The following is a 12,103-nucleotide window of genomic DNA, read 5'->3' on the forward strand; positions in this document are numbered from 1 at the left end:
AAATGCAGTTTATTGTTCCAGTATACAAGCCTACCACTCTGCAAATGCAAGTAATTTTTAAAATAAGGATATATATGGTGCCACTCCATGCTTTCTGTATTTAGTACATTATATTCAGAATTGGATTGGTTAAATCAGGCTAACTCATAAGCCTATTCTACCTATAATTTTAAAAAAGAAATGTGTTTTAATGTTGAAATTGTTATTTGAACTAATTTAACCTTATTTAAATTTACTATCAGCCAGACAGAATGAAAAGGGATTTTAACTGGCTTTGAATTAAAATACACATACATACCTGTACACTTAAAAGCAAAACTGTATGCAGGCTTTGTTTCATATTTGCATTAGGAGTGAAATATGTACCAGAGTGTTCATGTCTCCTGCGTCTGTCTGATGTTTGCATTTGATGCAGTGCCCATAATTCAGCATATGGAAATACACTCTGAACGCAGATAATGCTGTCTCTCATTTTCATTTTGATTAATAGCATTCTGTCTCTGATAATTCGTAGGTGTTATTTAGAAGATGGAGCTTCAAAGGGTGCCTGGCTGAACCGGTCAAGTATTATTTTTGCGGGAGGTGATAAGTGGTCAGTGGATCCTCGAGTTTCAATTTCAACATTGAATAAAAGGGACTACAGCCTCCAGATACAGAATGTAGATGTGACAGATGATGGCCCATACACGTGTTCTGTTCAGACTCAACATACACCAAGAACAATGCAGGTGCATCTAACTGTGCAAGGTATGCATTTCCATAACTGCTATATTGTGAAGAACTATGCTTAGAAATGTTCTATATTATATATCAGAATAGCTGAGAGGTAACTGACAGTGTTGAAAGATATGTTGTCATTGTCTTCAGGGATATATGTTCCTAGATTCCATTAAGTATAAATGGCTATTATAGGCATACAAATCCCTACCTACCCAGATCAAGAATTATCCATTATCACTACATTATGATTTTTGTATATAATTCATTTTGTATCACCCCATGAGTCATCCCTTCAATAAATCTTTAAGAACCCATTATTGATACATTAAAATAAATCTTCAATAACCCATGATGGATACATTAAAATATTAGCACATTTTGAAATACAAGTAGTAACTTTTTGAAAGTAACCCTCAAGCTTTCCAACACTGTCTCAATTTAACTTCTGGTTACTTTGATTTGAGTCACAAGGAAAGAAGCAGCCTCCTAGAATTACTTTATTTAAATATGGAATAATAGAAAAAATATGGTTCATAATGCTTTTGACATTGATTTACTTTAAAGTAGATCATAAATCATGCTAGCTAACTTACAATCTCCAAATATAAACAGAATCAGCAAATTATTCTATTTTTCTTGCATACTAAAATGTAAGAGCATGTTTATCCTTAAGACAAATACTTTTCAAGGATTTGGAAATGTATGTTTTTGCTTTTTTACATTATTTCCTCATGCTTTATGGATTAAGCATGTGCTGGTTGCATAGAGATAGTATATGGTAGAATCAAAATGACATTGCAGTGTTTCTAAATAAAATTAATAACAAATTATGTGATAATGTAGTACCATGAATACATGTTTTGTTCTTATCAGAAAAACCGAATGAGCAAGTTAGTTGTATTATTTCTGAACTTACCCTTCAAAAATCAACTGTGAGTATTAATTTAGGTGCATGGCTTATATTGGGAAAAAAATTGTTGATCTTCAACTTTGAGTTTTTATTTCCTTAGATAAAGGTAAAACTGAATTCAAACACAGTTTCAATCATTAGTAAATATTTTCATTTTGTGATAAGATTAAATTTATTAAATAATTAACTTTAAGAAGGAAAGTATAAATTGAAAAGTAAGTCAGTCAGTGAATTTCCTGAGTGTTTTTTCCTTACTATAGATCCTTGAAGAACTTGGTGCTATTCCTTATTTAAAAGCATGTGAGAAAATAATATCATTTTTACCAAAGCCCATCCTTATACAATGATTATCCAGAGATTCCAGAGGTCAGGAGTTCATCCAGCTTCAAAAAGTGACATAAGATTTCAAGTCAAAAACATATTTCTTTGGTTATCCAAGCCTAATCCTGTCCTCTTGTTTAGTTCAATGCCCTTTGACTTGAGTTTCTATCTTAAAGACTACAAAATTTTTTTATTACATAAGGAAAAGTACACTTGGAAAATAATATATTTGAGTTGCTTGAGATGCAGACATTTTACTTCTCTTAGGTTTAACTACTCTATTTCTGAACATTAAAGATATCCCTGTTTCCTTTTTCCATTCTCTTGTTCCATATCAGGCCCATTTCTTCATAACGGTATAGTACAAAGATTATTTCATATAGTACCCAACTTCAAAACTGTTACATGCCTTAATCTGACACTCTTTTTTGCTGACCGTTTTAAACTTTTGAGCGCTATTTTAAGAAGTGCATTTTAGAAATGCACTTATTGGAGTTTTTTCAGTATAATATTTTGTTCCTCTAGAAAAAAATAAAATTATAATACTGTTTTGACATATGTGGTTGGGTCAAATTAAAAGCTAATAATTTTACAGTACTTATGAACATAATTACTTATTACAAGTTGATTGACATGTGGGCAGTTTTCCAATTACATTAATAAATTTCAGGGAATACATTAATAGGCTTGTCAGTCAACTCAAGAGCTAAATAAATGTCATAAAAAGTCAAACCCCACTTAAGCTACATTTCCTCTCAATGAATGGAAATTAATATGCACATTTCTTTAGTCTCTAAATTTGTTAGGTTATCTGATACTCAGGTGTATCTAGATAGTTCTGAGGTGTTTGTTCTTTGCTTAATAATTTGCCAGTCCTTGATTCACCAAGAAAAAGAAATTCAGCAAGTGAAAAAAGACTATATTTATTAATCACTAATGTCAAACATACATTGACTGGTAAAACAAAACTCATCTTTAATTGTTGAAACTGTGTACTCCTGGGAGGTATTTTTTAAAAAGTCATTTTAGAAAAGGAATAATAAAAAGAATATCTTGCCAACACAGAATGTGTGCATGGGAAATTTGTTGGTGTTACTGATTTCTCAGAACTATTAATATCAATAAATGATACAGTGGGGGGAAAAGACACTGAAATAGTTGAATAGGAGTTGGAGAACCTGGATTCCAGTTCTGAATTTTCCCATATGAAGTGGGTAATTCTCAAGCCTTGCTGAAGGCTTAGAATTAGTTTTCTCATTTGATCAGAAAATTTTAAGGTCTATTCTAGTCAAAACCAAAAAGACGGATGACAAGAAAAAAAATCCACTGTGATTATTTGCTTTTGATTTGAAAGGGAAAAGTTTCTTAAGTTAAAAATGAAAACTATTTCATAACACTTGTGTAACACTTGTATTTATAACCATGCAAACTAGTTTTTAATGCAGTAGCACCTTCTAGTATTTATTTTGCAAGTATGCTTTATTTATCTCCCTGTTTTTCTTTTATCAACTGAGCTGAGCAATGTATGTACTCACAGAATTTGAAGAATGTGGTAATTCAAAGTTTTTCTTTAAGGGGGTGGAAATTGCTTCATAGGTTCAGTAAGAAAAAAAATTTTCGTTACCTGTATAGAACACTGTTAAATCAAGTTATCTAATTGTCTGGTGTTTCAAATCCTGTGATGTAGCATTTACTAAGAACAGTCTTTCTTTTTCACGAATATGCAATAAATGAGGCTTGAGTACTTGTTATGAAGGGAGATCCCTATTATAATACTGTAATGATAAGCAACATAAAATGTAGATGCTTCCCACTCAAATATATAACAGGATGGTATCTACTTTAAGGCTTGTCTAGAGTCTAGGCTGTATAGAGCACAGAATAGACATCTGAAGATATTGTATAATAACTAAATATACATGCAACAGCCCCAGTGAACACCTTGATGACAGTTTTGTGAGACTATGAGTAGGGGATCTAGTTAAGATATGCAGGAACAGAGACTGAAATAATGTATATTGTTTATGTACACACACAATGTATGAAATGTTGATCACTCGACTTGTGCCTTTTCAGAGAAACCTAAAGGTTTTCTCTAGGCAGAGTAGAAGACAATTTGATAGCACATAACTATGACCAAAATCATTTCTCAAGGGTGTTTGACTTGTTCAATGTATTCTAATTTCCTCTGGGTATTTTACTTACCTGGAATATCTGTGATAGATGGGGTGCTATGCTTCCCTCTTCATGGATAGGCTTGTTGGGAGTTCCCATTGTGGCTCAGGGGTAACAAGCCTGACTAGGATCCATGAGGATATGGGTTCGATCCCTGGCCTCACTCAGTGGGTTAAAGGATCTGGTGTTGCTGTGAGCTGTGGGGTAGGTTGAAGACACAGCTCAGATCCAGCATTGCTGTGGCTGGTATGTAGGCCGACTGCTACAACTTGGATTCGACCTCTAGCCTGAGAACTTCCATATGTCGCAGGTGTGGCCCTAAAAAAAAAAAAAAAAAAAAAAAAGGATAAGTGTTTTTCCATCAGCAGACAGCATGTTGTGGTCAGCCCTTTCAAAGATAGCCTCAGTTGTAGAGGCAAGCCTGGAGCAACAACATCTGATGACAAATTGAAGCAGGGGGCAGAAAGAGTTATCCTATTTTCAGCCTGAGTAGGATAACTCTGATGGGTCATTTTAGCTCCAGAGCAGCCCAGCATCCACTACAGCTCAACTTCTTGCCCCGTTTGATCATTCTTTCTTCTCCTTTCTCCAGTGATTTATCATAGGAATATTCCTTAATAAATATCCTAACTGTAAATTCTATCTCCTTTCAACTCAAACATCATTAACTATGACCATATTAGATCCTTGCTTCTGGCTTAGTCATTGTTCAGAGAAAGGCTCTGTAAAGTGGAAAGACAACACAATCAGATACCATTTATTATTAACATTCTGTTTTACATTGGAAAGGAATTTAAAGTGCTTTGTACAAAAGTATTCGCTATAGCAAGATGAACAGTAGAAATCAGAGGCAAAAGGGTAAGATAAGAAGAGAAGGATGCAGTCAGATGTGAGGTTAGTTTATAAAATCTGTGTCATGATTTCTACCCCTTTTTCAGAGTTTTTAAATATTTTACTTCTAAGATTTCTAGCACCCAGCATAGGAAGAGAAACAAAATCACGTATTTCATTTCATTGTCCTGAAACTTAAAACTTATATTTCTTAGTATCCTGATCCTATTACTCAAGAGAAATATTCTACTGTGAGTCATCTCAGAGTATCACTGAGAACTGTAAGGGACATCTCAATAGTAACCATACGGCATGCACAGAACTCATTCCTAGGATTGTTCTTTATAACACCTCTCAATATAACCTGAAGTGCAGTGGAGTCAAAAAACTGTTTTAAATCTAAAAATAAATTTAGCAAGATGCTAGTTCAATAACAGATAGCTTTTTGATGATTGCTTAATCTATGGGTAAAATTTAAACCCTATCCTTCCTGAGTCAAACTTTCGCAGATATTTCTCTCAACGGGTCTTTGCCTAAGAATTCAGGTACAGACATTTCAAAAGTATACTTCACCAATGAATATCTGGAGAGCAAGCTTAGAGCCATATATATTTGGCCATACCTGTGGCATACAGAAGTTCCCCAGGCCAGGGATCAAACCTGTGCCACAGCTGTAACCAGAGCCACAGCAATGACAATGCCAGATCTTCAACCTACACAAGGGAACTCCAGAGCCATTTTCTTTAAATACCAGCATATGTTCATCTAACACTTACATCCCTTTTATGAATATTAAAACCTTGACAAGAGGCACACTAGGAAGGAAGATACAACTCTTCTGCGACACATTGAGCTGATCAGCAGTAACATAGCATCACAGGACATGGTCCTGCCTTCCTCAGGAGACTCAAAGGGGGACAAAGTATAATGATCAAAACACTGTGTCACAATACCTCATACATTAGAAAGCTTAAGTCATTGTTGTGCAACAGTAAATACTTCAAATATTTCAAAAAACTACGAAAGGGAAACAAAGAAAAATAATAGTACTAAGAAGAGTTTTACAGAGTCCATAGATGCCAAAATAGGCATTGACTGAATGCAATGATTGCTTAAGATAATACCCTCAGATTAACTTCCATTCTGTTTTATTCAATATCTATTTATACCTTTGGAAAAGATTATTACTATATATAGGAACTCCAGTTTTGGACCTGCTTTAAAACACAAAGAAGTGATAAAGACCCAAAGCATGTATTCTTAAATCTTTTTCGCTTGAAAACAAATAATAAACCACCTGAAATAAAAATAGTTCCTTAACATAACAATGTTTCATTATCCCACCCAAAGAACCATTAGATTTAAGGAATATAACTTCATAGTATACCTGTAAGATAAAATGCTTGTGAAATATATTATTTTAAACAATTATTATTTTAATTGAGAACTAATTGACATAAAATTATGCTAGTTTCAGAAGTACAACATAATGATTCCATGTTTTTTATGTATTGTGAAATGATCACCACGATAAGTCTAGTTAGTATTAATTATCCCACATAGTTACAAAATTTCTTATTCCTTGAAATGAGAACTTTCAATATATACTCTTAACAACTTTCATATACACAGTCCAGTATTATTAACTATAATCACTGTTGATTTGCAACCTTGGGAGTTCCTCCAGTGAAATCCAAAACTGGCGCCTATACACAGAGGACAAGGAGAGACTTGAGGAAGAAACAGACCATCTCAGATTGGTAGGAGGCAGTTTGAAGAAGTGAGGGAACTTACCTTTGAGGCTTGTCTTGAGTGATCACAAACTGAGTTGATCTCCACACCCATCTGCCAGAGTCCTAAAAGTTTACACAGAGGCATTAATGGAGTTGAGTCATGTATTCTGTCCAGATGGTCCTAACAGTCCGTTACCCTCTCAAAGCTGCATCCTTGAAACGGCTCCAAGAGTAGGGGCAGAACGTACAGGACAGGGGGAGGGGCCTCAGATTGCCCAAGTTCAGCTTAAGGGTCACCCTATAATCATGTCCTTTCCACAAACTCATCTATAGTCACTATGTTGTATATTGATTCCCCAAGACTTATCTGTGTACTCTCTAATCCCTTTCACCCATGCTGACCTTCCCCTTCCCCCATGCTGTCCTTACCCTTCCCCCAACCACCAATCTGTTCTCTGAATTTATGAGCTCACTTTTTTTTTGTTTCAGGCAAAAGAAATCTCCAAAAATTGACCTTAACTTTTTGTACTGGATCCATATTTTCATTTCATTAACTTGATTACAGAGATAAATTTCTAAGATCACCTTATATGTGATGATAAATATGTATTATCTACTTATTAAAAATTAATCATTTATTCTCTAAAATTAGGTTGTAAATGATATCAAATAATTGAGATTAAGGTTCCATGGATGGGGTATACATACCCCTTCTCATTCCTTCTGCAGGGAATTCCTACCTATTCTACCATAAATCATTTTTTGCTTACCCCAATTCACATTATGGTAAAGGTCCTATGGAAGGCAAAGTATACTGAATTTGTGCAGACTCATCAATACCTGGATACCAATCACTGGCTCAAAGACCAATTAAATAGATTAAATGATATATATAAGGTTTAACTTGTTCATGCAGATTTTTCCCACAGAGATGTACTAGTAATAGTGGAACCATACCAACCACCCCTCCCATTTTTCTATTTATGTTGATCTAAAATTTACAGATTTGTAGTTTAGGAAGATTGGAATTTATAAGCATTTTGGAACATATGCCTTATTAATTAATAGAACTGTGATTCTATTCTCCAGGTGCTTTTTCTGATGGGAAACATTTAATCTGTTAATATATGTACGAGGTAGTAGGATTGGGTCCAGAAAGATAATGGTTTGATATTTAAACAGTTAAAATTATGCCTAATTTGTGAAACTTGGGAAAGGCAAGTCCTTCACGTATTATTTGTGACCAAGACTTGAGCAAAATCTTTCCCTCAAACCCACCTTCACAGAAAAACTCAGGTCCACTCATCTGGACTTAATATGAACTAGGCTTTTTTTAGACAGTAAAATAATGCATAAACTTTTAAAATCCATTTTGAGTTTATTTTTGTGTATGGTGTTAGGAAGTGTTCTAGTTTCAGTCTTATACATGTGGCTATCCAGTTTTCCCAGCACCACTTATTGATGGGACTGTCTTCTCCAATGTACATCCTTGCCTCCTTTGTCATAGATTAGTTGACTTAGGTGCATGGGTTAATTCTGGGTTTTCTATCCTGTTCCACTGACCTATATTTCTGTCTTGGTGCCAGTACCATACAGTTTTGATTACTGTAGCTTTGTAGTATAGTCTGAAGTCAGGAAGCCTGATTCCCTCCAGCTCCATTTTTCTTTCTCAGGATGGCTTTGGCTATTCTAGGTCTTTTTTACTTGCAAACAAACCTTGAAATATTTTGATCTAGTTCTGTGAAAAATGTCCTTGGTAATTTGATAGAGACTTCATTGAATCTGTAGATTACCTTGGGTAGTATAGTCATTTGTAATATTGACTCTTCCAATCCAAGAGCATAGTATGTCTTTCCATCTATTTGTGTTATCTTTGATTTCTTTCATCAATGTCTTATAGTTTTCAGAGTACAGGTCATTTGTCTCTTTAGGTAGGTTTATTCCCAAGTATTTTACTCTTTTTAGTGTGATGGTAAATAGGATTATTTCCCTAATTTCTTTTTCTGATCTTTCATTGTTAGTATATAGAAATGTAGTTGATTTCTGTGTATTAATTTTGTATCCTGTGACTTTGCCAAATTCGTTGATGAGTGGTCAAATTCATTGAACAGTATTCTGGTAGAATCTTTAGGATTTTCTAGGTATAGTATCATGTCATCTGCAAATAGTGATAGTTTTACTTCTTCCTTTCCAATTTGGATTCCTTTTATTTCTTTTTCTTCAATGATTACCATGGATAGGACTTCCAAAACTATATTGAATAGTGGTGGCAAGAGAAGACATCCTTGTTCTTGTTCCTGATCTCAGCAGGAAATCTTTCAGCTTTTCACCATTGAGAATGATGTAAGCTCTGGGTTTGTCATATATGGCCTTTATTATGTTGAGGTAGATTCCTTCTATGCCCGCTTTCTGAAGGGTTTTTCTCAGAAATGGGTGTTGGATTTTGTCAAAGGCTTTTTCCTGCATCTATTGAGAAGATCATATGGTTTTTATTCTTAAGTTTGTTAATGTGGTGTATCACACTGATTGATTTGCAGATATTGAAGAATCCTTGCATCCCTGGGATTCATCCCACTTCATCATGATGTACAGTCCTTTTAATGTATTGTTGGATTTGGTTTGGTAGTATTTTGTTGAGGATTTTTGCATCTATGTTCATCAGTGAAATTGGCCTGTAATTTTCTTTTTTGTGGTATCTTTGTCTGGTTTTGGTATCAGGTTGATGGTGGCCTCATGGAATGAGTTTGGGAGTATACCTTCCTCTGCAATTTTTGGAATAGTTTCAGGAGGATAGGTGTTAGCTCTTCTCTAAATGTTTGATTGAATTTGCCTGTGAAGCCTTCTGGTCCTGGACTTTTGTTTGTTGGAAGTTTTTTCATCACATTTTCAATTTCAGTACTTGTGACTGGTCCATTTGTCTTTTCTATTTTGTCTTGGTTTTGTCTTAGAAGATTGTACTTTTCTAAGAATTTTTCCATTTCTTCTAGATTTTCTGTTTTATTGGCATATTTCATGTAGTAGTCTCTTACGATCCTTTGTGTTTCTGTGATGTCCATTGTAACTTCTTTTTCATTTCTGATTTTATTGATTTGAGTCCTCTCTCTTTTTTTTCTTGATAACTCTGGCTAAAGGTTTATCAGGTTTTTTTGATCTTTTCAAAAAAAACAGCTTTTAATTTCATCGATCTTTTCTGTGGTTTTCCTTTTTTCTATTTCATTGATTTCTGCTCTGATCTTTATGATTTCTTTCCTTTTACTAACTTTAGGTCTTGTCTGTTCTCTCTCTAGCTGCTGGAGACATAAAGTTAGGTTGTTTATTAATGCATTTTTCAGATGGACTATTTAATTTTTCTCTTCAGGCATTCTAGTCTGGCTAAAAATGTTGTGGTTACATGGCAGTGCATATTAGGCCAACTTCTAAGGAAACATTGCTTTACTTTTGTTTGTGAGTGTGTTAACATTGATTAGGTTATTTGGTGTAATGACTAGGGTTCATAAGAAATGAGGCTAATTTTTAGTGAAATTCTCACTTGAATATTTGTACTCTTTCAGAATAAAAATTTTTCTTCTCTTCTTTATGTTTATATATATATATATATTTTTTTTTTTTTCTTTTGGAGTCTTTGGAAAAGATTTTTGGCCATTATTTTTCTGCAGTTGAGATAAAAGCAGTACGGAAAGCAAAGATAGATTTCACTAAATAGTATTCTTCTTTGAAAAAGATTTTCTCTGTAAGTGTAGTGATCATATTTCTAACCAAAATTAGCATATGCAGTATTACCTATTGTTTAATACAAGATCTTGCATTAAGAGTGTTATAGATCAGAACTGTGCTAACATCCAAAATACTGCCTGCTGTACACAAAGGGAATGAATAAGTGGATGGTAGTTTCTCGTAATCATTCAATATGCTATCATTTGTGAATGAGAGAGGGGTGGGAAAGAGCAAGAACAATAATATTGACAGATATTGTATGCTGTTGACTTCCAAGTCTCCCTTTTTTCCTATAGGAGGAATTTCATGAAAACTACTACTGAATTTTGTGAGCTGGTAGCAGCAAGGGGGACAGTGTTAAAATTTAAATAAACATCTTTGTTACCAGTGAGTTGTGCCAGCAAGAAAAGTCCTACTTTAGTACATCTGGTCCATTCGTGACTTGGATAATTTTTTGAGAAGCAGCAGAAGAGGGACAAGGAAACCAAAGAGTTGTGTAATTTGTGAGCAGTGTTGTTGAGGAGCACTTCTGCTCTACTTTGTCCTTTTCTTCAAAGTTTAAGTTTTGAATCATGTTGTAAAGTATTAAGTAAAAGAAACCGGAGAATGGGATGTATGAGAAAAGGAGCAATATATATTGCTCATATTTAGACTAGGTAGAGCAGTATTTCTGATTTGGGTAACTCAGAGTTCAAAATGCAATTTGAAAACATTTTAAAATGCTTAACCCTTTAAGCACGATTTGCTGCCCTTTAAAAGTCCCTTCAATGATTGATGGCTATTCATTTTGGTTCTTGAAGCACATAGTTTGATAAGTATCTCAAAGCTCAGACTGACCATATTTGCATTTCTTAGTAGCAATTTTGATTTGGTTTTGTGTTTCAAACCATACATAACTATTTCAGGACAGTTATATGTGTTGCATATCTTAGAGTATATTTTTTCCTTAAAAAACAAAGAAAACAACTTTGTAAGTAATACATGTCAAATCCCAATGCAATGTATACTATCAGTATGAAAATCTCTCTATAAATAACAGATTACCAAGCTTTAGCTGGTCCACTTATTTTGAGAAACCCTGCAAATAAAATCTAAGTCTTGTGAAATAATTTGTCTTTCTCCAGGGAAGTCACTGCAATAGGATTTGATCTATGAAATAATTTTACTGTTTTCTTTTCCAAATTATGTGTATAGCTTAGAAATTACTATCGGGACAATTAGGATTTTGCTGTTTTCATTAACTAAATTCTGAATGGCATGCCCCTTGTAACCTTTATGTAGGACAAAGATAAAATTTAACAGAGGAGAAAATTTGAAACTGCTAGTGATATTGTTTATCTTGTGATTTGTAGCAGAACAATAAGAATTAATTATGTAGAGTGCCAAGAGGAAAATGGGCACAATTAAGACTGGTGGCAAAGTTCAATTTGCAGAATCAGACTCACTCTGTCCTGATGCCTCTCTGCCCAGCATCATTTTCTTCCTGTTCCTTCAGCATTTTCTGGTTAGCCATCTAGTGAGAACAGCAGAGAGACACAGGAAAGGTGGGTCATACAACTGCACTAAGCTGTCAGTGCTTTCTAACCCACATTAGTAGGTCTGCATCTAGACCAGCGGTTCTTAAACATTTTGTGGTCATTGATCCATTTGAAAATCTGATGAAACCTATAGACCTGGTCTCTAGAAAAACACACATACC

At 34.3% G+C, this 12,103-nt stretch overlaps 1 protein-coding gene across 2 annotated transcripts in view; it reads left to right on the forward strand.

Moving 5' to 3' along the window:
* The window catches only part of NEGR1 (neuronal growth regulator 1), an 872,018-nt gene that overhangs the window by 334,900 nt on the left and 525,015 nt on the right, over positions 1–12,103 (forward strand). For both annotated transcript variants that reach the window (XM_021097756.1, XM_021097757.1), the window contains exon 2: positions 515–747. In XM_021097756.1, the coding sequence (XP_020953415.1) occupies positions 515–747 (233 nt within the window). The remainder of the gene's footprint in view (positions 1–514; positions 748–12,103) is intronic.

The sequence above is a fragment of the Sus scrofa genome, chromosome 6, assembly GCF_000003025.6.
Source record: "Sus scrofa isolate TJ Tabasco breed Duroc chromosome 6, Sscrofa11.1, whole genome shotgun sequence".
NCBI classification, from domain to species: domain Eukaryota; kingdom Metazoa; phylum Chordata; class Mammalia; order Artiodactyla; family Suidae; genus Sus; species Sus scrofa.